The sequence below is a fragment of the Phaenicophaeus curvirostris genome, chromosome 14 (genome assembly GCF_032191515.1).
Source record: "Phaenicophaeus curvirostris isolate KB17595 chromosome 14, BPBGC_Pcur_1.0, whole genome shotgun sequence".
In the NCBI taxonomy this organism is placed as follows: Eukaryota; Metazoa; Chordata; class Aves; order Cuculiformes; family Cuculidae; genus Phaenicophaeus; species Phaenicophaeus curvirostris.
Window position 1 is genome coordinate 17,338,338 of NC_091405.1, and position 25,379 is coordinate 17,363,716.

Genomic DNA, 25,379 nt, shown 5'->3' on the forward strand with positions numbered 1-25,379 from the left:
AAAATTTGGGCTGCCCCCCCCTTACTTCTAGTCTTCATGTTTGGACCCCAGGAGGGGGTCCTCAGACCATCCAGAGGACTGTCTGCGCATATAAACGTGGTGTGGAGATATGTTAATGACTCTTTGGAAAGGAATGAATAGCTTTTTTGGAGGTGAGGTGATGAAAAATGCATAGATCTGTACTATAAAAGACGCACAGTTTTCGTGCTTGGCATGGGTGGGTTTGGATGCCCTCAGGCATCCAGCGCTGCTAATAAAGAATACCTGGTTAACAACAACTATCTAGTTGGAAGGGACCTTAAAGATCATCCAGTCCCAACCCCCCTGCCATGGGCAGGGACACCTCCCACTAGATCAGACTGCCCAAAGCCCCATCCAACCTGGCCTTGAACACCTCCAGGGATGGGGCCACAACTTCCCTGGGCAACCTGGGCCAGGGCCTCACTACTCTCATCATGAAGAAATTCTTCCTTATGTCTGGTCTAAGTCTGCCCCTCTCCAGTTTATACCCATTGCCCCTCGTCCTATCGCTACAAGCCTGTCTAAACAGTCCCTCCCCAGCTTTCTTGTAGGCCCCTTCAGGTACTGGACTAATGGGAGGTGGTGGAGTCCCCATCCCTGGAGATATTTAAAAGATGGGTAGATGAGGACATGGTTTAGTGGCAGATAGGAACGGTTGGTCTCGGTGATCTCAGGGGTCTTTTCCAACCTGGTGATTCTACGATTCTATGATTCAGACAGGGTTTTTCCCAGGCAGTGTTAATTCTTTGAAGATGATAATGTCTTGCATGTCTCTTCCTGTCTTAAGTGCAAGGTCAGGCAGAGCTGGAGCCAGCTCCGAATTACCAGGAGCTCTAACTCTTGTGGAGATCGTAATAGCATTCAAATTAAACCTTGGAAAGTAATAGAAGATGTGTAAGACTTGTGGGAAAATTTATATGTATTTTAGAATCATAGAATCACAGAATAACCAGGTTGGAAGAGACCCACCAGATCATCGAGTCCAACCATTTTTATAAGAAACATATTCTGTACCCAGCTCATCTCACTGCACAACTGATGGAGGTCATTCTTTCAGGTTGCCCAGGCCTGAGGAAGGGTTCTTGCTTTCTAAAACTCCAAAGCATTTGTGGTCTTTTCTGATGTTTCTCCATGCACTTTTACTGTTGTTTCTGTATGTCTGGTGCTTTCCATATTGCTTCCTTGCATACAAGTGATATTGGGTGTGACTGGGAAAGCGATAATTCAGCTGTAGTACCTGAGAGACTGTGGTTTATGCTGCTGTAATTAATATTTTGTGTGTTGTTACTGTGCTTATGTGCTAGTGTTTGATAGGAATGGTTGGACTCGATGATCCGGTGGGTCTCTTCCCACCTGGTGATTCTATGATTCTATGATTCTAAGGGTGAATTATGGATATGTAGATTGCACATTTCCATCTGATCATGGTTAGAAGTGGCTTTGCATAACAGTAGTCTAAATAAAAATAAAACTGGAATTGTTTCTAGAGGAGTAAGTATTTTAAGTACTTATCATGACTATTCTGCTTTTCCTCTCATTAAACAAACAAACAAACAAACCAGGACTTGATGATACACACTGAAAACAACGAAGAGTTTACCATCAGTGTCCATGGACATAAAATTGGACGTAATTCATCACTGATTTTTCATAAAATGCAGCTATAGGTTGTAGCCTTTTTAGAACTCGAAGTGGATGTATCTGGCGGCATTTTCGGTGTCGCCCCGGGCCTGCAGTGCACAAAACGCCATTTCTTTTCCTAGCAGCAGCGCCCAGACGTGCTGCCTTTGAGGCTGTGAGTGTCGTTGGTCGCCCCTGATCATTTATTAGTCCGATTGCTGTAAGGTGAGAGCCCCCCGACCCGCTCCCTGCTGACACCGCCCCGCCGCCGGCCACGTGACCCGGCGCTGCGGGCGCGCCGTGACGTCATCACCCCCGCCCCGTGAGGCGCTTCCGGCGCGCGGGGCTTGCGTCATCGCCGCGCGCCGCCGGGAGGGGAGGGGCCGCGCCGGAGGCGGCCGCGGGCGGCGGCGGGGCGGGCGGCGGAGGAGGAGGAGGAGCCGCGCCATGGCGGGTGAGCCGGGGCCGGACCCCGGGAATGAGGGCTCCCGCTGGTCCGGCGTTGCGGGATTGGGGCTTAGAGGCCGGGGCCGCTGCCGGTTCTAGAGCCCCGGGGCTCGAAGGCCGGAGCTGGGGCGGCTCCCATTGCCGGTTCCTGGGGCTCCTGCCGGACCGGAGCCCGCGGCGGGGCCGGGTTGTGTGGGCCAGGGGTGGGGCCGCCGCCTTTACCGGGTCCTGGGGCTCGTGGCTCGGGCTGGGGCCGGAGCTCGGGGGCTGAAGCCGCCGCCGTTACCGTTTCCTGGGGATCGGGGATGGGGCCGTCACCGTTACCAGTTCCCAGGGCCGCTGCCGTTGTCGGCTCCTGGGACTTGGGGCTGCCGCTAGTCCAGGATTGTGGGACTGAGGCTTGGAGCTGGGGCCACCACCGTTGCCGGTTCTGGGCTCCGGGACTCCTGCTGGTCTGGAGCCCGCAGCCGGGACAGGGCTGAGGCCGCTGCTGTTAGCGGTTCTCAGGACCGAGGCTGCCACTATTACCAGTTGCTGGGGCTTGGGGCTCCGGTTGAGCTGGGGCTCAGGGGCTGGAGCTGCCACTGTTACCTCCTGGGATTTGGGGCCCAGAGATGGGGCCACCGCTGTTACCGTTTCATGGGATTCGGGGGCTGGGGCCACTGCTGTTACCGGTTCTCTAGGCCAGGGCTGCCGGCATAGCCGCATCTGGGGCTTTAGTGGTCAGGACTGGGGCCGTTGCTGATTCCCAGGCCTTGGGGCTCCAGCGAGTGTGGGGTTGTGGCGCTGGGGCTGGGGTGGCTGCCGTTGCTGGTTCCTGAGGCTCAGGGTTGCCACCGGCGTGGGGCTGGGACTGACAGCTCGCTCTGTTCCTGGCGCAGGTGAGGCGGCGGCTGGCAGCGGGGACCCGGGAGCCGGCACATGGCAGCCCCCGCAGCTGCCCCCATGAGCGAGCGGGGCTGCCCGGACACTGCGGGGCACCATGAGAGCGGGCCACGAGCGCAGCCAGGAGTGCCTCCCGCCAAAGAAGCGGGACCTGCCCGCCGCCAGCACCGGCACCGAGGTGGGTCGGGCGGCAGGAGCCTCAGGTGAGGGCCCCGAGTGGCCCCGGACAGCCGGGCCGGGTCCCACTGCCGCGCGCTACGGCCCTGGCGAGGCCACGGAAGCGGCAGCGGGGCTTACGGTGGACCAGTACGGGATGCTCTACAAAGTGGCTGTGCCCCCTGCCACCTTCTCCCCCACGGGTCTGCACCCCGTGGTGAACGTCAGCCCCTTGCCCCCTGCCTTCAACATGACCTCGCCGATAATCCAGCACCCGGGGGTGCCCTACCCGCCCATCCACTACGCGCAGATCCCGCCGGCGTCCCTGCAGTTCATCGGCTCCCATTACACAGTGCCCTATGCCGTCCCTCCTGGCTTCCTGCCTAGCCCGCTTCTGTCTCCTTCCACCAACCTCACCACCTCTCATGTCCCCCACTTTGTGCCATACGCCTCTCTCTACACAGAAGAAGCCGCTCCTTCCCCCCAGACTACCTCTCCTACCCACACCTTCAACAAATCTGCTCCGGCAAGCTCTCCTTCCGGCCAGATGCAGCACCATGCCGGGACCCAGACGTTAGAAGCTGCACCGGGTAGAATCCCTGTTTATTATCAGATGTCCCGCCTCCCATCAGGGTATTCAGCGTATGAGACGCCTGTGGCCGGTGGAAGCCCGGAGTCTCCTCGGCAAGACAGTCAGCTGAGTTCAGAGGTAGCTGCTGCCAACGGTGGGCAGAGACACCTGGAACCTCATGTGGCGAGAAGGAGCAGCGAGGTGATGGACTCTGCCGGCAGTAAGGCTGAAGACTCTCTGCCAGGGGCTGCAGCGGGGTGTGTGGTCGACGGGCAGTTCCTTTCAGGTTACCAGACGCCGGGAACAGAGGTCTCTGTGCCAGCTCACAGAAGCACCCCAGACACTGATCTGGAGGTTCAGAGGGTGGTGGGGGTGTTGGCATCTCAGGATTATCATGTTGTGGCAGCCCAGATGAAAGATGACCCGAGCCCTTTAAACCTTTGCCATAATCTCCCTGATCAGCAGGGGGAGTCGAAGGATGTGCTGAGAAACACAGTGGAAAGGGCTGCTGTTGAGAAAAACCAGTCCAGGAGTCCATACGTGATGTCCCCCAAAGAGCCGGTTAGACAAAGACAGTTAACCAAAGGAATGGTGATAGCCAACGGCAAGCCAGTCCTGGTTCCCGTTGGATCTGAGCCCACCAGGTCTGCCCCAGAAACCCTGGTGAGGCAGAGCCCAGACGCACAGGCTCGAGGAAGCGTGCCGGAAAAGGACCTGGCCCAGCCACAGCCACCCAACGCCTCACACTTGCCCTCTCACTTCATGAAAGGAGCCATCATCCAGCTGGCCACCGGAGAGCTGAAGCGGGTAGAGGACCTGCAGACCCAAGACTTTGTTCGCAGTGCAGAGGTGAGCGGGGGCCTGAAGATCGACTCCAGCACCGTGGTGGATATTCAAGACAGCCAGTGGCCTGGGCTTGTCACGCTGCATTTTGTGGTTGGGGAGCAACAAAGTAAAGTGAGCATTGACGTGCCCCCAGAGCATCCCTTCTTTGTATACGGCCAGGGCTGGTCCTCCTGTAGCCCAGGGCGGACTGCGCAGCTCTTTGCTTTGCCCTGTCACAGGCTGCAAGTGGGGGATGTCTGCATATCAATCAGTTTACAGAGCATGAATGGCAACTCAGCTTCTCAGGCTACCTACCCTCTCACAGACCAGTTGATATCTACTAGGGAGAGATCTGACAGAACAGCTCAGGGGTCTGGAGAACCGTCTGACAGAGCTGCTGAAAGGAACAGCCACACAGATAGGGACAGCGCAGCCCAGAGCTTTCATGCAGAACCCTCTCAGCCCGAGACTGGCAGTCAGTATGGCTGTACAGCCCCAGGCTTCCAAAGATACAGCATGCAGGCAGAGGAGCCTCGGCCCTCTCTGCTCCGTCCCTCTTTCATTCCCCAGGAGGTCAAGCTGTCTATCGAAGGGCGTTCTAATGCAGGGAAATGATCCCTTTTAGGCTGTGAGCTAGAGCATCCCCTCTAGGTGAGCCTTGCCGTCAGGTGGAGAAATTGCACAGACTTTGTGACAGGTTCACCAGCAAGGCTGCTTTCTGCCCTGCAGGACTGGATTTAATCCATCCAGTCCGGTGGCTGACCAGTTCCTCTTGGAGAATCAAGAGGGATCTAGTGCCTCAGGGAGCAGCAACGGGCTAGCTGGGGTAGAGAACCGGGATGTGCTCATGAGCTTGCGATGAGAGCATTCCAGAGGCTGGGGCTTTCTCACACCTCCCTGAATAACTGATTTCCTGCGGGGCAGGGTCTAAGCATTCAGGATGGGTGGGGAGATGAGGAGGGCAGACACAGCTTAAGGTAGCAGATAAGATTGCTGAAGATGTTACGCCTCCTTTCTCATGTAGGGGAGAGATTGGTCCCCACTGGAGCTTAGGGGGCTCCACTCCCAGTATCCCTTTTCTTCACACATGCACTTTAAAAGGACCGTTCACCGATGGAGCTCTTGAGGGCAGGACGGAGATGCTTCTCCGGTGGTTCTGTTAATGTCTCTTCCACTGAATCCCACTGCTCTTTCTTCTTGCAAAGAATGTACAGATTTGAATGAATCACAGAAATTCAAGAGGAAGGACCAAAAGGATGGGTTTGGGTGTAGGTGAATAGGGAACGCGAGCACTTGGGGTGGGACACGAGTTGGGGTGGGGGACATCAATTTCTTGCTATAAAATACACTTAATTATTTGCCACCAAATCAAATCTTTCTTCCCATGTGAATAACTTAAAAAAAATATTTCTTGGGCTTATCGCTTTTGCAGAGGCTTAGCCCATGGGTGAATGGAGTTGGGTTTTTTTTTTGTTTGTTTGGATTTTGGGTTTTGGTGGGTTTATTTTTTTTAAAGCTGAGGTGAAATATATTTAGCTTTCTCTAGGGAAGGATGGAAACACATCCTTTTTCTGTGAGAAGACCGAGACTATTTTGTAATGAAACCAGAAGAAAACACTCCAGGTGGTTAACTCTTCCCTGCAGGCAGCGTCCTGAATAAGCTCTGGACAAGAGACAAGTATTTGTGCATGTGCAGGCAAGGTACAAAGTTTCTGCTAAGTTCAGTTCTATTGTTAATCTAGGGACTCTCAAAAAAATCACTGCATCACAGGGCATTTTGGGTTGGTTTTGTGTTAGTTCTTCTGATGCTTCACTCTCAAGTTCCTCTGTAGAACAGCATGGTAAAATCAAGAGTAGTATTTTTCACGGTGAAATTTATTACAAATGTATATTAATACCTCGTTATGGTAATAACACTCCATTCAAGTGAAGGCTCCAGTAGTCACACTAATTTCCCCTCTCTGATGGTGTGTTATGACACCAGCTCTAACTGCTTCGCTAGGATAAAACATAGTCACTGTTACATTGTGGATAGGAGTCTTCACTGACTTCACTTGGGTTAAGTATTCCTTGTATTAAGGTGCCCGTCTCTGTGCTAGGACCAGGCTTTTGAGAGGGTTTCTTTTCAGTGTGCGGGTCCCCGCTGGAGTCCTGATGCTGCTCCTGATGTTCAGCATACCGGTTTCTGTCTCCCCTCCCTCATCTATCTGGAATTTAATATCAGGCATCCCTGACTGCTAGGGCACTGCTGCTCCCTTTTCCCAAATGCCGTGTGTGTCTGTGCTCTCCTCGGTGCAGCCGTCATCCGTCAGCTTGCAGTGGTGTCTCAGGGCTGCTCCGCACGCTCTTCAGGAACACGTCCTGTATCTGGTTGGCTTTGGTTGACTGTGTGAGGCAGGGGTGCTCTGCCTGAGTGTTAGGCAAATCAGAGTTTCCAGAATGTCCCTTCCATCCAGGTGGTCAGTCCTGTTTTCCTAGCACGTTGCTAGCCATTTCCGTTGCCTTTGAAATGCCTGCACCAGGACAGTTTCTTTTCAGGCCTTAGGTGAGATCTGTGCTACTCCTGCCCTCAGCGTTTGTGCCTCACGGGGGTTTCTCCGGAACGAGGATGCTGCCTGTACCACGTGTAGCTTCCCCCAAAGTACACACTGCTTCTGATCTCATTAGCTCCATGTGAAGTGTATGAAGTTGCGGTGATGCTGTCATATGAAGATTCCGCCTCCTTGGATGCAGCAGCTGTGGGAACAGATGCTGTTTTCCCGGCCCCGTTTGTAACGTGTACTGTCTGGGCCCGGGTGCCTGGCCTCAGCCCCTGGGGTCGGTCATGGTTGCTCTTCATTGGACTCTCCTACGCAAAGACCTCGATTAATGCTGGTTTGTACTTCATGCTCAGGACATCCAGGGTGTCTGTGGCCAAAGGCAGAAGGCGGAGGAGTCCAGGTTCTCCTGCCTGTTCTTGGCAGGGCATATGCAGGGGAATTCAGAGCTGTGGCAGGCAGCTAAGAAAGGGATCTTGCATACATATGGTGTGTGAATGTAGGTGGGCTGGTTGCACGCATAGAGGAAATGTCTGAGCAGCTGAAGGGTGCAGAGCCCCTCGTGCATCTCTGAACACAGAAATCTCTCTTTTAGAGTTGGGGGTTTGGGGAGCCGGCCTTATCTCATGTGTGTTACTGTAACTACTACTCCTAGATCTCAGCCGCACTGAACAGTGGTCTGACACTGATGTACCAGGCAAGATGCTGTGTGGCTAAAATAGCTTTGTACTGTAGGCAGCCAAAGGGCTGTGGAGGTGCTCACCCTGGGCTTTGGCTAGCTGCGCGCTTGTCCAGTGTGGCTTGAGCTCTGTGGAACAGGCCACGGTGTGAGCTTGACCTCGGCGCTTTCATCCAACACTCCCTGTCAGTCCCACTGTTGAGCATGTTTCAGCTGCCAGCTCTTCTCTGGAAGCAGCGGGTTGGGGCACATTTCATGGTGGGGCATCAAGATGAAGAAACTGGGAATCTAGTTGCTTGCCCCAAAGGCAGTGGACAGGAGGGGTCACTGCCGGCCCTGTAGCCCAGATCAGCAGAACTCCTAATCGCTGGAATCTCTTCTGACAGGGTTGGGCTGTGTTGGTTGGTGCCTGTGGTGCTGTTGTGTTGAGCGTTGAGGTTCTCCTGAGACACGGAGTATGTGGGACAGGCTCTGCTGTAGGCAGCAAAGCTATGAATGAGCCTATAGAGGAGGCTTTTATTTCTTAGGTTTACAGGGAATGGAGGAGATAAAGCCAGGAAGATCTTACGGAATGAGATGGTTATCCAGGCTTTTCTGCAGGCAGAGATGTGACAGGCTTCTCAGAGAAATATCCTGTTTTCCTGCTGCTATTGTGAAGGGGAGGGGAGCTGTGGTCTGTCCTACCTGGAGGAGGAGGCCTCCTGCCTTGGTCTCAGCCAGCTCACGCTCTGTGGCAGGAGCCTGTAGGATGCAATAAGGGTGTCTGTGGCCGCCTGTCCCATCTCCCGAAACATTCCTTGGGTCAGCTGCCCGGCAGAGGCCAGGCCTGTTTCTAGGCTGTGCGTACACTGCTGCTCCAGGAACGTGAGACTTGCTCCAAGCGACGAGCGCTCATCACTACCAGACTATGCAGAGGAAGCTCTGCCTGGAAAGAAGGAAAGCTGCAGAGGCCCCTCTGCCTCCCCTTTCCGGCAGGTGCGCAAGTATAATGCACTTTTCACATTAAGTGTCCCTGCCCCCCCGTCCCCACCCCATGCTCAGAGTCACTTTTCCCCGTAGAGAACTAACAATCCTTGTTACTCAGAAATCATTGTAAAGGAAACTACAGCAGCTTGAGTAGCCCGAATGCGAGTTCCTGCCCACAGCAGTACATGTGCCTTTCCCTAGCGTCGCTCACAACTGCTCTTTGTCTTTCAGGCTGTCCTAGGGCCTGAAACTTTGCAGAAGCTGCTAAGATGGCTACGAATGCACATTCTGTACAGAGTTTGGCCCGGGGTGTGTTCCGTGTATGGCTTATGATGGTCAAGGCCCTTTCACGGACTTCACATCTGTCCGTGGAGGACGAGACTTGTCCCTAACGTCCTTCTAGGCTGCTGCCATCCCACTCCGCAAATGCACCCGTGCACACTTTCGTTGTTTTCTGCTTTCATGGCACCTTAGCGCCAGGGGAGGGTCTGCACACGGGAAGCAGAGAAGCAGACGTGTCGCCCTGGGGGAACTGGCTGGGCTGCCCTGAGGCAAGGAGGTCTTTGTAGATAAGTGCTGATCCCTCAACTATAATCCCAGTTATGTAATGGCTGTATTAACATGTAACCGACCGCATTGTATCTAAAGCCTTAGAACTAGTCAGGTGCTCCCCTCCGACCTTGTTCCTGCCCCTTTCCTTCTACCTGATCTTTAACAAAGCATTAATAATTCTAAGGATAATCTCTATTTTGTTGTGCTTTTTTTGTAACTGTTTTAAATAAATCAATTTGTACTGTATATTTGTACTTTTGGTGAGATCCTTTTTCCTGTTTTACCATTTTAAGTCTGTACTTGGCTACACACAGATTGTATTTTTATTGTTAATGCTCTTATGAATATTGCATTTAACTTGTTGACTCTGTAAACACAGTATATATCTATATATCTATATCTATATATAAACCAATAGCTTTTCCTTTGGTGTTTGAGACTTTTTGCTTGTCTGTAGCATCATTAGGATGTGGGTTCTCTGGTCTCACACAGTGATCTGGAGACTTGTGACATGGGCAAGGTAAGGGCTGTCTCACAGATGGACTGTAAGCCATAATCCTGTGTTCAGATACTTTTGCTTTTACGTGTTTTCTTTCTTGTACCCCTTGGGCTAACGCCAGTGGTGCCAGAGGAGAAGCTTCAGCTGCAGTTTGCAGAGCGAAGCTGCATCTCTGCTTGCCCAGCAAAGCACACGAAATAGAGCAACAGCAAATATTGTGAGAAGCAAACTGTCAGTTTGAGTGTGAAAATCAACAGAGGTGAAAGCGAGGGATTTGTTCAGAGAGCAAAGGAGGATACAAACCAAGGTACCATGGAACTGAATAGACCCTTTCCAGATCTAGTGTCTGTTCCCAAAGTGAGAGAAGCAAGGATGGCTCCTGGATGTCAGTTCTGTGTGATGAATAAGATGTTAAATCAGCTTCTGTAAGGTGAGGAAATGAGATGCTAGAGTGAAGTGTGCAGGAAATTGTAGTACTGAGAAGACAAAATGCTTCTCTTAGCTAGCCTCCCTAAGACCGAAGGTAAGGTTAGTTTATTATCATGAAAAACGTGTAGCATTGTGCTCTTCCAAGGCAACAATTGTAAGTGTTAAATAGGGTTTTCAAAGGCTTCAATCAAAAGCTTTTCAAATGGAAAAAAAGAGGGGGAAATCAGGTTTCTAAGTAGTCTGACCAGAAGGGTTTGCTGCTTCTTTTAACTTTACTCTTCTTATCTCAAGTAGGAGTCTTGTGGTCAGTATTTCTGCCTTAATGCAAAGAAACAGCAACCAAAGAGAAGACAGAAGCTCTTGATGTATTTAGACCACGTTGTACCTGTAATGCAGGCCTTAACTAGAAAAGCTATGAAAGCAGCAGGGGTCTTCAGGCTACAAAACAGATGTGTGTGGCACACCAGTGTTTGGTGGGCTGGTGTCTGGAACCCACAAAGCTACAGCATGCATCTTTAGATGCTCGTTCTTAAAGAAATAATGGAGAATGTACCAGCCCTTTGCCTCCCCCCACAGCCCCCATGAGTCCTTCTGCGCTGAGGCTTTGCCTTTTCCAGTTCAAACATGCCTAGATTTAATTCCCATAGTTGCATCGTTTCATAATGATTTCTATTCGCAATGGGAGCCTCTTCATGTAGGTACAGACTATGATCATGTTTCACCTTGGCTACCTCTTGAATAAACTTAAGAAGGCTTAAATTCCCTGCCCTCTGGCAGGTTTTCCCAGACTGTTATTGTAGCTTTCCATGGCTCCTCCCCAGCTCACCCCTTTTCCACGTTCCTCTCATTGGTTTTGCTGCTGAGTGTGGAAGCAAAAGCAACTTTCTTTATTACCTGAGTGGTTCTGTTTACTAACGGTGCCCCCCTAAACAATAAAAGGATAGGCAAATCCACACAGCACTAGAGAGCTGGCCTACCCTAACTGTTTACTATTTGATCAGCTCTTTCACTTGCAAACCTGAAATGCTGTTTAAATGAAAATGAACCTGTGAGTAAACCAGCACACCTATTTGCTGTTTGCTTACCTCAGTCAGCCTTTCTCATGGTGTTAATATGGGGTAACTTGAAACAGGAACTCGGTTTCCTTTTAGATTTTCCATGGGTGCTACCGCAATTTAGCACATAGTGTTAAGAGAAAGGGTGTGCACAGCTATTTCCAGGGAGACAACATCCTCCTTTGCTTCCTTTTTATGGGTACAAACTGCGAGGGATTTACTCCTGGAGGAGCTGTGGACTGTCAAAGTCCTCAGCTCCATAATTCATGCTGCAGAAAGCAAGATCCCTCTTTAGCGAGGCAGGCTTTCACGCACAGCAGAGCTGCACCAGCCCAAAACTATCTACGGGGCAAAGGTCCAAGAACAGGACAAAGCATAAAATGTAAAGAAGGGGACTAAATAAACGTGAACATTAATTTATTTTCCCTCTGTTCGCAGGCTGTGACTTGGCCCCCAGAGCAGACTGTGTCCTCAGAATCTGCTCGCACCAGGCTATTTTGGCAGACTTCTCTCAGCTCTGTTCTCCTGTGCTGAGGAGAAAACCAGAACCATCTGTCAGGGAGAGTCAGCCAGGGACCCACAGCAGCCTTGTGAGCGTGGAAGCCTGCTAGCGCAGCAAAGGCGGCACAGTTCTTGGCTGTAGCTTAATGCAGCGCACTGTTGCTCTGCTCCTCAAAGGTCATTTTGCCCAGCAGCTGGCTTTCCAGCTCCACATTGTTCACTGGCAGCTGGAAAAAGTTCATTTCAGCTGCCAAAGCGGCCATGGCAGAGGGGTCCTGGCCGAACTGTGCCCGGAGCATCATGTCCATTTTCTCCAGGCGCCGCTTGAGCCTCTTGGCCTCACGCTCCCGGATGAGCCGTGCCTGTCGCTTCTCTGGGGTCTCGTTTGCCCGTTTCAGGCGCATGGCTTCTCGGTCTCTCTGCAGCCGCCGCGCTCGTTGTTCATCTGTCTCTTGCATGCGCTGCAGGCGCTTAGCTTCTCGATCCCGCATGCGCCTCACTTCCCGCTCTTCAGGTGTCTCATTGTCCCGCCGGCTCTTCTTGGCCGTGCGCTCCCGCTCCAGACGCTGCAGCCGCACTTCCAAGGGCTCGTTCTGCCTCCGAAGGGCCCACTTCCGCATGCCGGGTGTCTGGGCCTCCAGCAGCTTGCGGTAGGCAGCACAGTTGTTGCACACAAGGAGGATGCCTGCAGGATACACAGGGGGGTGAAAGGCAATGTCTTTCCTTTCGACACTGGAGGAACCCTCGCTCTGTGGTGCCGGCAAACGATCCGCACTGAGCACCTCTGGTAGCTTCTCGCTGGAAAGCAGAAAGAGCAGAAAGTCAGAGACTTGGTGCTGATGGCAAAGTCCCCATCTCAGACTGCCCAGGCAGCTGCAATGAGCAATTTCCCTGCTACAGCCTGTGAGAGCAGCCTCTGCTAAACCAGGCCTGCCTGCAGATACATCTGAATAGCTAAAATATCACAAGCCTCTGCTAAACCAGGCCTGCCCACAGTCTGACTAGATAAAATGAAGCAACATCATATCAGGGTTAAGTGGGTTAGCCCAGAGCAGTATCTAGGTTAGAAGAGCACAAGAGCAGGAATTAACCATCAAGCTGCTCCTCCCCATCATCTCTGGATTTCTCCTTTCAGCCCTGTTCCACTAGTCAGTGGGTGATCTTCCACCAGGCAGGACACAAGGAACATTTTGATTCCTGCCCGTAATCCTGCTCTGGAAACGATGAACCCATCTGGGCAGTACAGACTTACTCGCAGGGCAAGGGAAGCAGTTGATTGTTCTACAGTGAGACCCCAGTGCTTTCTGCATAGTTCTAGTTCTTCACAGAGCTAAGGAACACCCTTCTAGCAGCACAGTCCATGGAAGTGTTAGCAGGTGATGCAGAGCTGCAGGCAGGAAAGGATTGAGGGAATCTCACTCACTGGAGGTGTTCACAGCTCTCCTACAGGATTTAGTGGTCCAGAACCATGAGTTCTGTGTCATTTAAGGCAATCCACCTAATCTTTAATGTGGATCCCCTAGCCTACTCACCAGCCAGGGCAACCCTGACCTGTTGAATGTGGCGTGGCTGGTGAAGCGCGCTCCGCACACCGCACAGTTTGACAGCTGGTCCTCTGAGTGGATCAGGAGATGTCGCCCAAGGGATCCTGGAGAGCTGAGGGCTCTGCCACACACAGGACACATGTAGCTCTTGGCGCTCACCACGGCTGCAGTGTGCTGCAAAACAACCAGTAGGTTGTTACTAACAAATTGCCCATCTCTCTGCGCAGTCTGATACAGCAAACCATTCAGTTCAGCCTCTTGGAATGGGAAGACTTTACCACTAAACCTCTGCCTGACAGCTCCTAGACCAAGCTCAAGAAATCTAGGTGTCACAGAGCAAGGACAAAACCTTTCTACAGCTCCGTTTCAGTGCAAGAGAAACAATTAAGGCCAAACACTAGGACCATAAGACCTGACCCTTGTTTTCAGGAATGCATCTGAAGATGCTGCTGTTGCTGGACAAAGCGTAACTGGACTAACGGTAGGCAGAATGCAGGCGAGGAAGTGCTTGGATTGAGACAGTCTGCTGGTGTGCCTAAGTGGCCAATTCAGTTCTGCTTCATTCCTTCTTTTACAGACTTTCATGGGCTGTGAAGAGAGTACTGACAACAAAACCTATGAGATTCCAGCACAGATTTCCAGCAATACTGGAATCATGTCAGAGGAAGAACAGCTGTTTTCCTGGATAGGAACTGTGATAAAGGTACAAAATAAAGAACTGAGTGATAAGGAGGAGGGTTTCTTATCTCACTGAATGACATAAAAATTGCTTCCACATTTTATCTAAAGGAACTGCCTGGTCTTAGCCTGCAACTGCTTGCAGAGACTGCTTTGAGACAGAGTTGTCTTTTCCAGGTCTGCAGACCAGTGGCTTGATGATTCTTCCCCCAGGACACCCTCTGGACACAGTTTACTGCTGTAAAGTTCAATCACACCCTAGCCAGAAGCTCAGTTCTGTGACTGCAAAGACCAAAGCAAAGCCACCCTGTGCTTTGGGTTGTTGCTGGATTTGGGGCTCATGGGGGCCCAAGGGGCTTAAGGCCAGAGATATCCCACAGATTGGAATCTTCTCCTACCTGGTATACGTGAGCAATAAGCTGTTCTCTGCTGCCACACTCCAGCTGGCAGAGGGGGCACTGTGACAGTCCCAGCATAGGATCCGTATTCAAAGTCTCGGGCACCTACAAGGAGGAAAAGCCACCTCGTGTAATTACAGCCACCCCAACACTGCCTTGTTGACTCCCAGAGTCAACACTGCACCGGCCTCGACAAGATTGACTGTCTCCTGTTCCTGGCAGACCAAGAGCTCTTCATACCCTTTCCTCCTGATGGGAGACACTGCTTGGCGGAGGTGGGAGAAAAAGATAAGAAACCATGGTGGGGAGAGGAGCTGTTTAGACAGTACCCTTCTCTGTCCTTGGGAGGTGAAGGTGAGCGCAGAGCCAGGACACACTTGCCTCATTGTCTCTCATCGGTGGGGTTCCAGCCACAGGTTGTTCTGCATTCTCTAATTCTTTCTTCACTTTCACCATTGAGCCATCCTCCTCAGATGTATGGGAAGAAACTTCATCTTGGGTGGTTTCCTCATCATCACTGCCACCTGGAACATGAAGAGAGTCATTCCGAGTGTCACCCATAGGCCATAACTGTCCTGACCAGCATCACTGGGGGGCTTCTACCCACACTCTCCGAGCAGGGGCTCCATTTAAACTTGGGCTGGGGCCCTGAAGAACCTGAAGTGCTCTGCAAAGTCCCTGGACCTGGCCTGTTACCCTGCCTGGTCTGACATGGACCCACTGCTGTTACCACCCTCCTCTAGTAAGTTGGGACTGCATCCCAGCGGTGAGGGCATTGCCCAGTCTGTGTTGTGGTGGCCCCTGGCTCTGGGCTTGCCCTCCCTTAGGGAGCAGCCCTGCTCTTGGTGTTTCCTGACACCAAGTCCTGCACAGGAGCCAAGGGCTAACCCAGAGGACGGGAAGGGTAAGAAGTGGGAGGACACCCATGAGTTGTGCAGCATGTAGCCTCACCCCACAGCAGAATCTCCCCAGTCCACTACCTTGCCATTACTGGAAGGGGCAGAACTCACTGCTGCTGGAGTCGGGGTCTTGCAGCGGATGAATGGCTGGCCTTTGGTCCCCAAGAGCTCCAGGAAAGTTGTTTTTCATCATGGCTTGGCGGGCTTGCTCCTCCAGCCCTGCAAAGACTTGCTTCCCTAGCAGCCACAAGGACAAAGAGTCAGACTGGTGCCGTTCCATTGCTTTCACCACCAAGGTTTGCCAAAAACCCAACGGGTGTGGGGCTGCTCACCTGCACTGGGCAGAACCTCTGAAGTCACCTCTCAGAAAGCATTTAAGTAACCTCTCTGCTTGCCTGCCCTGCAACACCAGCCTCTTGTGGCTGCTGATGCGAGTCCAGGCCCTGTGTCTAGAACAGTCTCACTAGCAGAAACGTCTGGCCTCAGGCTGCTTGCTGCATACACTTCAAATACCACTCCAGCCATAAAAAAGTGAGATACCTGCTGTATGTAGCCAGGTGGACTTCTCTGGTACCAAGCTACCTGGCAACAGAGCCATAGCACAGCTCTAGGTGGAGGGGAAGCCACTCAAGGACTATAGCAGCGTCCTAAATCAGGCACACTGCTCCATGGCTTCTAAATCATTAACTCCTGTTCCTTGCTATAATAGGCAACTTGCACAATAATAGTGTCTCCCTAGGTGCTTCGCACCTCATCTGCCCCCCACTAAAACCAGGGCTTCTCCTTGGCATGCTGTGTCACCACCTTCTGTCCTGGGAGGATAGAGGACAAGCTGCCCAGCAAGAAGGCGTTTGTGCTTGGAGCTGGTGTTCTCCTGCTTACAAGATACATAACTTACTTCACTGCCTTGCCTTGCCCCGGAGTGGCTCTGGCTAAAAGAAATCTCAGTGACACTTCATATGCTCAGTGCAGACAACTAAGGGAATAAAGACAGAAATGGAGATGCTTGTTTAAGAGAGCTTACAGTCTGATGAAAAACACTGATCACCAGTACTTCAACTCAATGGGAGAGGGCAAACACATTGAAAGAAAGCAATTATTTAGGCTTCTCTGAAAGAAAACTTCTTACAGCAATCCCTGCTAAGGTGAACTTTTTGTTTCAAGGAATAATAAAAGGCAACCATTAATTTTCATATTAAATCAAACAAATGGCTTTATTCGAGGTGTAGTCATGATTTGCCTCTCTCAGCAGATGACATGGTGCTAAATTCCCAGCGGGCAGCTTTTGAGTTCAACTTATCAACTGAGTTGTAGGTTCTCAAGAATCACTCAAAGCATTAATGCAAAACTGGTAAGAAAGACGCAGTGCACTTTTCACATAAAAGCTTTTGGAATGGAATTGTACCTTTTAGTACAGGGCTACAACTGGCATCAATATAGCCAGGGAACCGAATCCTTGACCCACTGAGAGGACACCAGTCCTGTTACAAGGAAAGGCACATTCCCACGTGCTAAACTGGTTCGGCCAGCTTTGCCCCGTGGTCACACTCGCACTGCCTGTCTGGTGCTTACCTCTCAACTTCCAGCAGTGCTTTAAAAACCAGTAATTTATGGAAGATTTCAAAGACCTTCAGAAGTTTCATGGAGAGTGTGGAAGAAGACTTTTAGTTCCCAACATCCCCATGGAGGTTTGCAAAAGCATTTGAAGGCATTTATCATCGTTTCAGAAATGTGAGAAAGGTTTCTGTAGAGAAGACACAGTCCATGCGGGAAGGAGAGGGGAGCTGAGAGGCACTCTAAATCTGTTTGTCAGGGGAACATCACGATTGCCGTCACACACGTACCTCCCTCAGAAGCCATTCCAGCACTAAATGGTTTTCATGACCTGGAGCGCTGCTTTTATGCCTGGACCACAACCTCACATCAGTGGGGCTGAGATAGAGCCTGCATGAACAGCAGACACTACAGACTTACAGTGCCTCTCCAAGAAGCAGATATCCACAAGCCATGAGGATAAAAGTCAAGAGACCAAAAAAGCATTGCAAGATGGAGAAAGTATGGTGAAATGAGGAAACCTGAAGAACACAGGACAGATGTAAAACTATGGTGGGAGACATGCTACCTGTGACAGTTACAAAACAGGATTCCCAAACACCACTGCAACTGCTGATGGAAACAGTTACGTGTTTGTTTTCTTCCCTCCTCTCTCCCCTTCCAGATGCCTCACATTGCCACTGAGCTGCAGCCTGAAGTCTAACGGCAGGAGGTTCCCTGCTCTGATCCACATACGATACAGACAGTCTGCAGGGTTTTAAAAGCTGCAATTGTTACACGAGGTGACTGAGGAACTCCTCCTATCAGTACCGCTGTCAATCACAACTAAGAAAGCAATCATGTCTGCAGTGGCCTTTCTGTACAACACACACAGAACCAAGTTAGCATTGATTCAGTGCAGTGCAGAGCACTATCAGCTTACAGCCAGAAATGCAAACTGTTACCAAAGCAGTGCTGTTAGCAGATGGCACCTTGTGCATTCTCCACTAGCTTGTACCTAAAAGGCATCATGGGATTGGGGAAGACACTTTTAAAAATGCTATCTTCAGCTTACACAGAATTTCTTATGTATGAAACTAACATTGTCTCCAAAAGAACTTGGGAAAGAGTGTCCTGCTCATCTACTGACGGACTAAGTCTTACTTTGATGAAGCTTTGGAGCTTTAATGTTTGATAGGTAATGTTTGACGTTGTTTCTACACACTCATGTTCACATACAGACAATGAGACCCCTGCCTCCACCCCACTCTGAATGCACTGACATTCTTTGGAAAGAGAGTAAGACAGGCAACAGGTTTAGGATCACTGCTATCAGTGAAGTTGTGCTCAATATTGAACTCACAGACTCTTCTCCAGAAGTTTCTTTTATTAAATACAAAAAGGGCTGCAGGCTGACCACAACACCAAAACAAGTCATTATGTTTGGTTTACAAACAGCTAGAGATGCAGGACAGTGAAAGATCATACAAATGCCTCTGCTTTGCATTTCAGTTTTCCTCTCCATAATCTTGTAAATGAGTGGGATGCCAGGAGAGCAGCTGTGGAGGTGGGGGGCAGCCCTGTGGGACTGTGCGACAGGGGAAGGCATGACCACTAGAATCTGGTGCTGTATCAGCTTGGTAGCCAGCAAGGTTTTTGGTTTTTTTTCCTGAGCCCTTCCCTTCTCGAACTGTATGAATGCAGGATAACTCTTGGGTGTTCTGGAAAATAAACACACAAACAAACATCCCCCACCCCAAAATCCACAAAACAAAATCAAAAGAAACTGCGTTATTCCCCTGTCTTCCTTCCTAAACAGAAAGGTCTCTCAAAGATGAGCCACTTTATTCCCTCCTTGTACACCAATTTAAAGTCCCTGTTCAGGTAGGTCTTCTCTGTGTTCCTTTCCTGGACCTGAAATCTGCAAGTCTTTCCACCACTGTGGATCTAGTCCACCTGCCCCATCGCTATTCTGGGTTGTCCACACTGCTGTAGTGGTTACTGAAATGAAAAACAACACAATTGAAAGAGTTAATAACAGCAGCCCACAGCCCTTTAAGAACCCAGGATTTTGATGCAAGTAACATTTCTGCTCAGTTTTGAATGCTGGGTCCTATGTCTTGCAAGATACTTTCTCTTCAAACTGGGAATATTATAGATGGCAGAATTCAAGGAAGACTGAAGAGCACAGAATGTGTGTGTGTCAGAGGGAGAGGGAAGGAAATAAATAGAAGATTAATGGGATATTGGGACCATGAGAAACAGAGCTAGGAAGTGGGAATTAATTTGACTAACAAAAGCTGTGTCAAGAGTTGTAAGAGAAGCATCACTTGCAAAGGGTACAAGCAATAGAAAGAAAAGCAGCTCATGGGTCGGCAGGGAGAGGAAATAAAAAGTGCACACTAACACCTGCAGCGAATTGTTGGCAAGCACGAGAGCAGCGAGTAGCCCATAACTGACAGAATGACGGTGCGGCAGTGGATGGGCTTGAATGCAAGATCAGACAAACTGCTTAGAGAGATTTTATGCTTTGTCTGGGAGAAAACAAAGACCAAATTGAACCACTTAAGGTATCTCCACAGGAACAATGTAACTGCATTGTATTTTTCAGGTCAGAGTGGAATGGGCAATGCAGTAAGTATATCGCAGCATTACAGCTCTACTTGTTACCACTATATCAGGTGTGTTTCTCATGCACCATGTGGCAAAACAAAATTAAATTATTAAGAGCCAATTACGTGCTGCAGCCCTGGCAAAGGGGCGATGACTACAATTAACACTGTAGAAGGACCAGCCATCATGCACAGCGAGACTGTTGTGATAATAGTAATTTTTATCATTGTTTATGTATTATTTGGAATTTCCTTCCATATCAACTTGCATTTAAAATTGTTTTGACTTGTAACCACACAACCTCCCAGCCAGTCGCTCTGCGTGCCAAACAAAGTGATTCTGTGCTAAGTGAGGACAGCAAACCATGTTGCTGTCAGAGCAAGGTTAAATGAGGGCCATGCCAAGCCTGGAAAGTAACCCTGGAAAGAGGTGGCACCAAGCAAGCCAGGAAGAGGAGATTGCAGCTGTCTCCCTAGTGAATCCAAGAAGGAAGAGAACACGGAGTGGCCATGCAAGGAAGAAGTAGGCACCATCCTCCCACAGATTGGTCCAGTTAGATATTCACAGTGGTATTTATGCAAATCCAAAAAGCACTTCCCAGCCCCGTAGCCTGCCAAAGCAGACCCCAGCTGCAGACAACTGTGAAAAAAGCCGCATACCTGCTCTCCCTTTTATTCCTCTCCTCCCAACCATTTCAGTCCCTGTGAAGAAGTCTCAGTAATGTGTCTGCTATGTCTCATCCTGACTCCTCATTCTGCTGGCTCACCCAGTTCTTGGAGCTGATGCTCTCTCCGATTATCCTCGTCAGTGCACTGCATGGCATTTCTGGGCCCTCCAGATACACAGCAGGCTAGGTAGACCGAGAAGTCCCAACGATTTGGCGGCGTTCATCATGAGACAGACAAGATTTTCCATCCCAAGGTGGAGACATCACCATGACATGTTTCTTGTATCTTTCAGTCCCTTTATTTTCTTGTGGTCCTACTTGCTGCTCCTGATGGCTCCTGTTGAACAGTTGCTCTGTAGCAATGCACTGCATGTAAAGGAGGTGAACAGCTCCCAGAATTCCTCCCTGTGGCACACCAGATGCCATAACCTCAACCTCACGCCCGCTGGTAGCATGTTTGTCAGATAGCTTCCCCCGAGAACAAAACCGGAGATACAATCGTTTGTATTGCAGATAAAAAAAAAACAATGTTCACTGTGAAAACAGCACACGACTGAACTCCACAATATGTATAGTTTTGTATATAATAGTACACGCTTCTGAAGAACATAACCCTTAAACAGGCGAGTGTGGAAAACAGCCCTGAACACCATGGGAACTTTCCCTGCACTGTTAGAGCTGTGTTACCCCTTGGTTTCCGTAAGTGAGAGACCACGGCTCTACAGCAGCGGAGACAGCCTAAGGCTGTGCCTGATCTAAGCAGCAGCAGTAATAATATCTGAGCACTCTGGGAAGCAAATGTGTGTGGACACGAGATGGGTTACTAGCATCACAGGACAAAGCCCAGGACATACCAGATTTCTATAAGGAAGAGAGTTCCCAAGTCATTAATATACTATCAGGCAAATCAAAGCTATGCTCTGCCTACTGTCAAACCCAGCGCCCAGAAGCAGGAATCGGAGAGCACAAGCCAGTGCAGATGCCAAAGCCACGTCTCAAGACTCTTACGCTGGTCACCGAGGAAAGCTTTGTCAGCTCTCCATGCCCGGCTCTAGCAGCCAGTGGGGATTTCAAGTCCCAGACAGAAGACTTCTCCCCAGTATGCTCACAGAGTGTGCAGTGTTAGGCTCTATCACAATGTATTTTTCCCCTAGTACAGAGAACAGCATGCACAGATTCCCCTCGCTGTACCCATACAGAAAGGCAGCACAGAGACACACGCAGACGCATGCAAGCCAGCAGCAGCAGCAAAGTGGGGCAGGGTTAGGGCTGCAGCATTCAGCTCTGTCCCGTACTCCTGACAGCTACTACAGCTTAGCAATACCCAGGGCCTTGCTCCCACATGTCTAAAGAAGTGGAAATTTGTTTTCCTCATTCCACCCCAAGTTCCAAACGGGTTTCCAGTCACAAAGTTGGGTATGTACAAGGGCACAGCTTCAGTCCCTCCAACTTCCCTCTGCTGCACTCAGTCAAACAAAAGCCGTAGGTGTGCAGTTTCCCCTTTGCAGCCAGACATCCATACGTGTCTCCCAGCTCCACTAACACCTCGCTGTAGCCTGCCCACACGAAGTGCCGATGTTCAGCATCTTCAGCCCTTTCTCTATCAAACAAACGCCAGGGTATGGAGAAACAGAGATCTGTCCCGTCAGCTCAGCCCAAGAATGACCTGACAGCACTTATCTGTCTAGTAAATTACTCAGCCGCTGCCCATTCCCTGCAAGGAAGGAGCAAACAGCTTTAACTTATGGTAGGAAATTGAGGTACAGTGAGCCTAAGTCCAAGGCAGGCCAGGTAAGTCTGTGGTGGGGCAAAGACTGAAATCTAGGACTTCTTGCCCTCCAGCCACACACTCAAACCACCTTGTCAAGAACTTCCTCTGCTACCCAGGATGGGCCAGAGCCCCGCACTCACACTTCTTAGCGTACCGACTTGCACTTGTGCCACTGTGAATGCAAAGCACAGCTACAGGCCCTGCACACACGCATCCACCTTTACAACATTAGTTGTTTGCTCAAGCCTATCCCTGTCCTGCCATGCCAGGACACGGCCAGCTCCCCTGATGCACAGTTTCTCTTCTTACAGCCCCCAAGATGAAACACGAATAACCAGCATTCCCCATAAATTGTACCTTTTCGTCACTCCCCTCCTCCCTGCCTCACTCCACAACAATCCAGCCAGGGCAAAGATCCCACAACGCTGTGTAACATAATACTCACAGTGAACTTTGTTAGGAGTGGTCTGTTTCCGACGGGACATGTTTCCCTGGCCTGGGAGCACAGAGCGTTGGTCCCCTCAGCAGAGGGCTCACCTGAGAAGAGAAGAACCTGTCACAAACACCATCGGAACCTGCGCAACCTCCAACCTGGTTGTCTCAGGGTCATTTCCCACCCTTCTGCCTACAAGGTTCATTCAGCATCCAACCCGATTCACAAACCACCCGGTATAGGCAGTTCCACCCAGTTCTCAAGCAAGGTTATAAGCAATATTATCCCCAGCAAACAAAAACCTAAAAGTGACTGCAACCTCGATCCAAACATCCTTCTCCCACCTGTCCGTTCCCGTGGCAGGCAGGGCAAGGGCCTCATCAGCCCTGCAGATGCCGCCCTGTCTCTGTCCCCCACCCTTGTCCCTCACACGGGGACACTCACCAACCTCCTCAAACCGTACAAGGGAGGCAACACCGACCCCTCGTCCTGAGACCAACAAGAAGGGCTCAACCCCAAAGGACCCACAGACGGACAAAAGGAGGAGTCGAGCCCATTTCCCCTGAGACAGACGGACACAGGGATCCCATCAGCCCTCTCAGACAGACAGCTGGACACAGGGATCCCATCTGCCTCCCGCCAACAGACACAAGGACAATGTCAGCCTCCCACTGACAGATGGACACAGGGAGCCCATCAGCCTCCTCAGACAGACAGATGGACACAGTGATCCTATCAGCCTCCTCAGATGGACAGATGGACACAGGGATCCTGTCCGCCTCCTCGAACAAACAGATGCGGGGAGCCCTCAGCCTCCTTGAACAGACAGACATGGCGAGGCTGACATCCTCCTCAAGACAGACAGACAGACACAGGGATCTTGTCAGCCTCCTTGGAGAGATGGACATGGGGAGCCCCCAGCCTCCTCGGACAGACAGACACAGGGATCTGTCAGCTTCCTCGGACAGATGGACACGGCGAGCCCCCAGCCTCCTTGGACAGACAGACATAGGGATCTATCAGCTTCCTCGGATAGATGGACACAGGGAGCCCTCAGCCTCCTCAGACAGACGGACACGGGGAGCCCTCAGCCTCCTCGGACAGACAGACATGGGGAGCCCTCAGCCTCCTCGGACAGACGGACACAGGGAGCCCTCAGCCTCCTCGGACAGATGGACACGGGGAGCCCTCAGCCTCCTCGGACAAACACGCACAGAGATATCATCAGCCTCCTCGGACAGACGGACACGGGGAGCCTGACGTCCTCCTTGGACAGACGGACAGACACAGGGATCCGTCAGCCTCCTCGGACAGCCGGCCGCGGGCAGCCCCAGCAGACAAGAAGCAGGTGCAGGGCGGCCGGACACACGGACAGAGCAGCCCGCCAGGCGGCCGAGGCCGGACAGACAGACAGACGGACAGACAGCCGGCCGGCGGGACCCGTTGCTCCCCGCGGGCGGCGGCCCCGCCCGGCCCGGCCCCGCTCGCCCCTTACCCGCAGCGCCGCAGACAGACAAAGGGCCGCCGGACAGACGGACGGGCAAGATGGCGGCGCCGCCGGAGCGCGCGGCGCGGGCACAACCGGCACCGGCACAGCCCCGGTACGGCCCCACAGCCCCGGTAACGGCCCCACAGCCCCGGGGACAGCCCCGGTACGGCCCCACAGCCCCGGTAACGGCCCCACAGCCCCGGGGACAGCCCCGGTACGGCCCCACAGCCCCGGTAACGGCCCCACAGCCACGGGGACGGCCCCACAGCCACGGGGACGGCCCCGGTACGGCCCCACAGCCCCGGTAACAGCCCCGGTACGGCTCCATAGCTCCGGTGACAACCCTATAGCCCCGGTACGGGCACAGCCCCGGTGACAACTCCCCATAGCCCCGGTGACAGCCCCGGTGACAGCCCCGGTACGGCCCCACAGCCCCGGTGTGGGCACGGCCCCGGTACAGCCCCATAGCTCCGGTGACAACCCTATAGCCCTGGTACGGGCACAGCCCTGGTGAGAGCCCCAGTACAGCCCCATAGCCCCGGTATGGCCCCATAGCCCCGGTGGCAGCCCCACTACGGCCCTACAGCCCCGGTAACAGCCCCGGTAACGGCCCCACGGCCCCGGTAACGGCCCCATAACCCTGATGTGGGCACGGCCCCGGTACAGCCCCATAGCTCCAGTGACAACCCTATAGCCCCGGTACGGGCACAGCCCCGGTGACAGCTCCCCATAGCCCCGGTGACAGCCCCGGTACGGCCCCACAGCCCCGGTGTGGGCACGGCCCCGGTACAGACCCATAGCTCCGGTGACAACCCTATAGCCCCGGTACGGGCACAGCCCCGGTGACAGCTCCGGTACGGCCCCACAGCCCCGCTGACAGCCCCGGTACGGCCCCGCAGCCCCGCTGACAGCCCCGGTACGGCCCCGCAGCCCCGCTGACAGCCCCGGCGGTGCCGGTGCCGTTCCCCGCCGCCGCTCACCTGTTCCCCGCGGGGCCGCCCCCGCCGGCGGCTCCCGGCCGCCCCGGGGGGCTCATTCCCGCCGGCCCCTCCGCCGCCGCGGGCTCTCGTCTCCCCTTCCCCGCGCTCACCGGGGTCCCGGCTCTGCCTGCGAGGTCAGGAAAAAACCAAAAATCACGGAGCCGCCGTGAATTTAGAAGCCGCCGCGCGCGTTAGGAGCTCGGGCAGCCGCGGGGAGAGGAGCCGCTTGTCCCCCGCGGGACCCGGGCAGCCCCCGAGCCGCCGCCGGGCACCGGGACGGCGTCACCTGGGGTCGAGGAGCCCGGGCCCGGGCCAGTTTAACCCCGGGGTGGGCGAGCCAAACCCCAGGGCAGCCGCTCACCCCAGTCCCGGGGCTGGGCCGGCTTAATCCCCGCGCCGGGTCACTGCCGGAGCCGGGCCGGTTTACCCCACGGGCCAGCCCGCTCCCAGATCGGTTTAATTCCCGGGCCAGCTTAACCCCCGGGACCGTCGAACCCCCAGGCCAGTGGAGCCCCGGGACCCGGCCAGCCCTCCCCCAGCTTACCCGGGGCCGGGCCGCCCGGCGGGACCGCAGCCGCCGAGACCGCAGCCACCGGGCCCGCGGCTCGGCCTCGGCCCGAGCCTCCGGCCC

The 25,379-nt window shown here is 52.6% G+C and overlaps 3 protein-coding genes across 12 annotated transcripts; 1 reads left to right on the forward strand and 2 right to left on the reverse strand.

Moving 5' to 3' along the window:
• Window positions 1-1,950: 1,950 nt before the first annotated feature.
• LOC138726803 (proline-rich protein HaeIII subfamily 1-like) lies at window positions 1,951-2,796 on the reverse strand. The gene is made up of 2 exons (XM_069868813.1): window positions 2,375-2,796; window positions 1,951-2,245 (listed from the first exon to the last, which is right to left on the reverse strand). Exons 1-2 carry the CDS (start codon window positions 2,794-2,796, stop codon window positions 1,951-1,953), a joined length of 717 nt encoding a protein of 238 aa, XP_069724914.1.
• Window positions 1,995-14,354, forward strand: ATXN1L (ataxin 1 like). Of its 2 annotated transcripts, XM_069868229.1 has the most exons (3): window positions 1,995-2,095; window positions 2,970-4,549; window positions 13,865-14,354. In XM_069868229.1, the coding sequence occupies exons 2-3, from the start codon at window positions 3,071-3,073 to the stop codon at window positions 14,039-14,041; spliced, it is 1,656 nt and encodes a 551-aa protein (XP_069724330.1). In that variant the 5' UTR covers window positions 1,995-2,095; window positions 2,970-3,070; the 3' UTR covers window positions 14,042-14,354. The 2 variants fall into 2 exon arrangements, with proteins under 2 accessions (XP_069724330.1, XP_069724329.1); XM_069868228.1 differs by lacking the exon at window positions 13,865-14,354 and having other exon boundaries at window positions 2,970-10,142.
• ZNF821 (zinc finger protein 821) lies at window positions 11,155-24,875 on the reverse strand. Of its 9 annotated transcripts, none has more exons than XM_069868230.1 (8): window positions 24,749-24,875; window positions 22,292-22,383; window positions 20,175-20,412; window positions 15,374-15,499; window positions 14,745-14,887; window positions 14,364-14,468; window positions 13,295-13,461; window positions 11,158-12,541 (listed from the first exon to the last, which is right to left on the reverse strand). In XM_069868230.1, exons 3-8 carry the CDS (start codon window positions 20,224-20,226, stop codon window positions 11,887-11,889), a joined length of 1,248 nt encoding a protein of 415 aa, XP_069724331.1. In that variant the 5' UTR covers window positions 20,227-20,412; window positions 22,292-22,383; window positions 24,749-24,875; the 3' UTR covers window positions 11,158-11,886. The 9 variants fall into 9 exon arrangements, with proteins under 9 accessions (XP_069724340.1, XP_069724331.1, XP_069724339.1 ...); XM_069868238.1 differs by having other exon boundaries at window positions 20,068-20,412; XM_069868233.1 differs by having other exon boundaries at window positions 20,175-20,441.
• Window positions 24,876-25,379: the final 504 nt, after the last annotated feature.

Bases quoted from the DNA above. Each gene is read 5' to 3' on its own strand.
- LOC138726803 (XM_069868813.1), bottom strand. From the start codon at position 2,796: ATGCGGCTATGCCGGCAGCCCTGGCCTAGAGAACCGGTAACAGCAGTG. The intron at 2,246-2,374 runs GTAACGGCGGCG...CCGGTCCGGCAG, and splicing joins TCCCCGATCCCCAGGAAACG to GAGCCCCAGGAACCGGCAAT.
- ATXN1L (XM_069868228.1), top strand. From the start codon at position 3,071: ATGAGAGCGGGCCACGAGCGCAGCCAGGAGTGCCTCCCGCCAAAGAAG.
- ZNF821 (XM_069868230.1), bottom strand. From the start codon at position 20,226: ATGCAGTGCACTGACGAGGATAATCGGAGAGAGCATCAGCTCCAAGAA. The intron at 15,500-20,174 runs GTGAGCCAGCAG...TGTGGCTGCTAG, and splicing joins GCATCAGCTCCAAGAACTGG to GGAAGCAAGTCTTTGCAGGG. The intron at 14,469-14,744 runs GCAAGTGTGTCC...TCCTCCTTGTAG, and splicing joins CACCGATGAGAGACAATGAG to GTGCCCGAGACTTTGAATAC.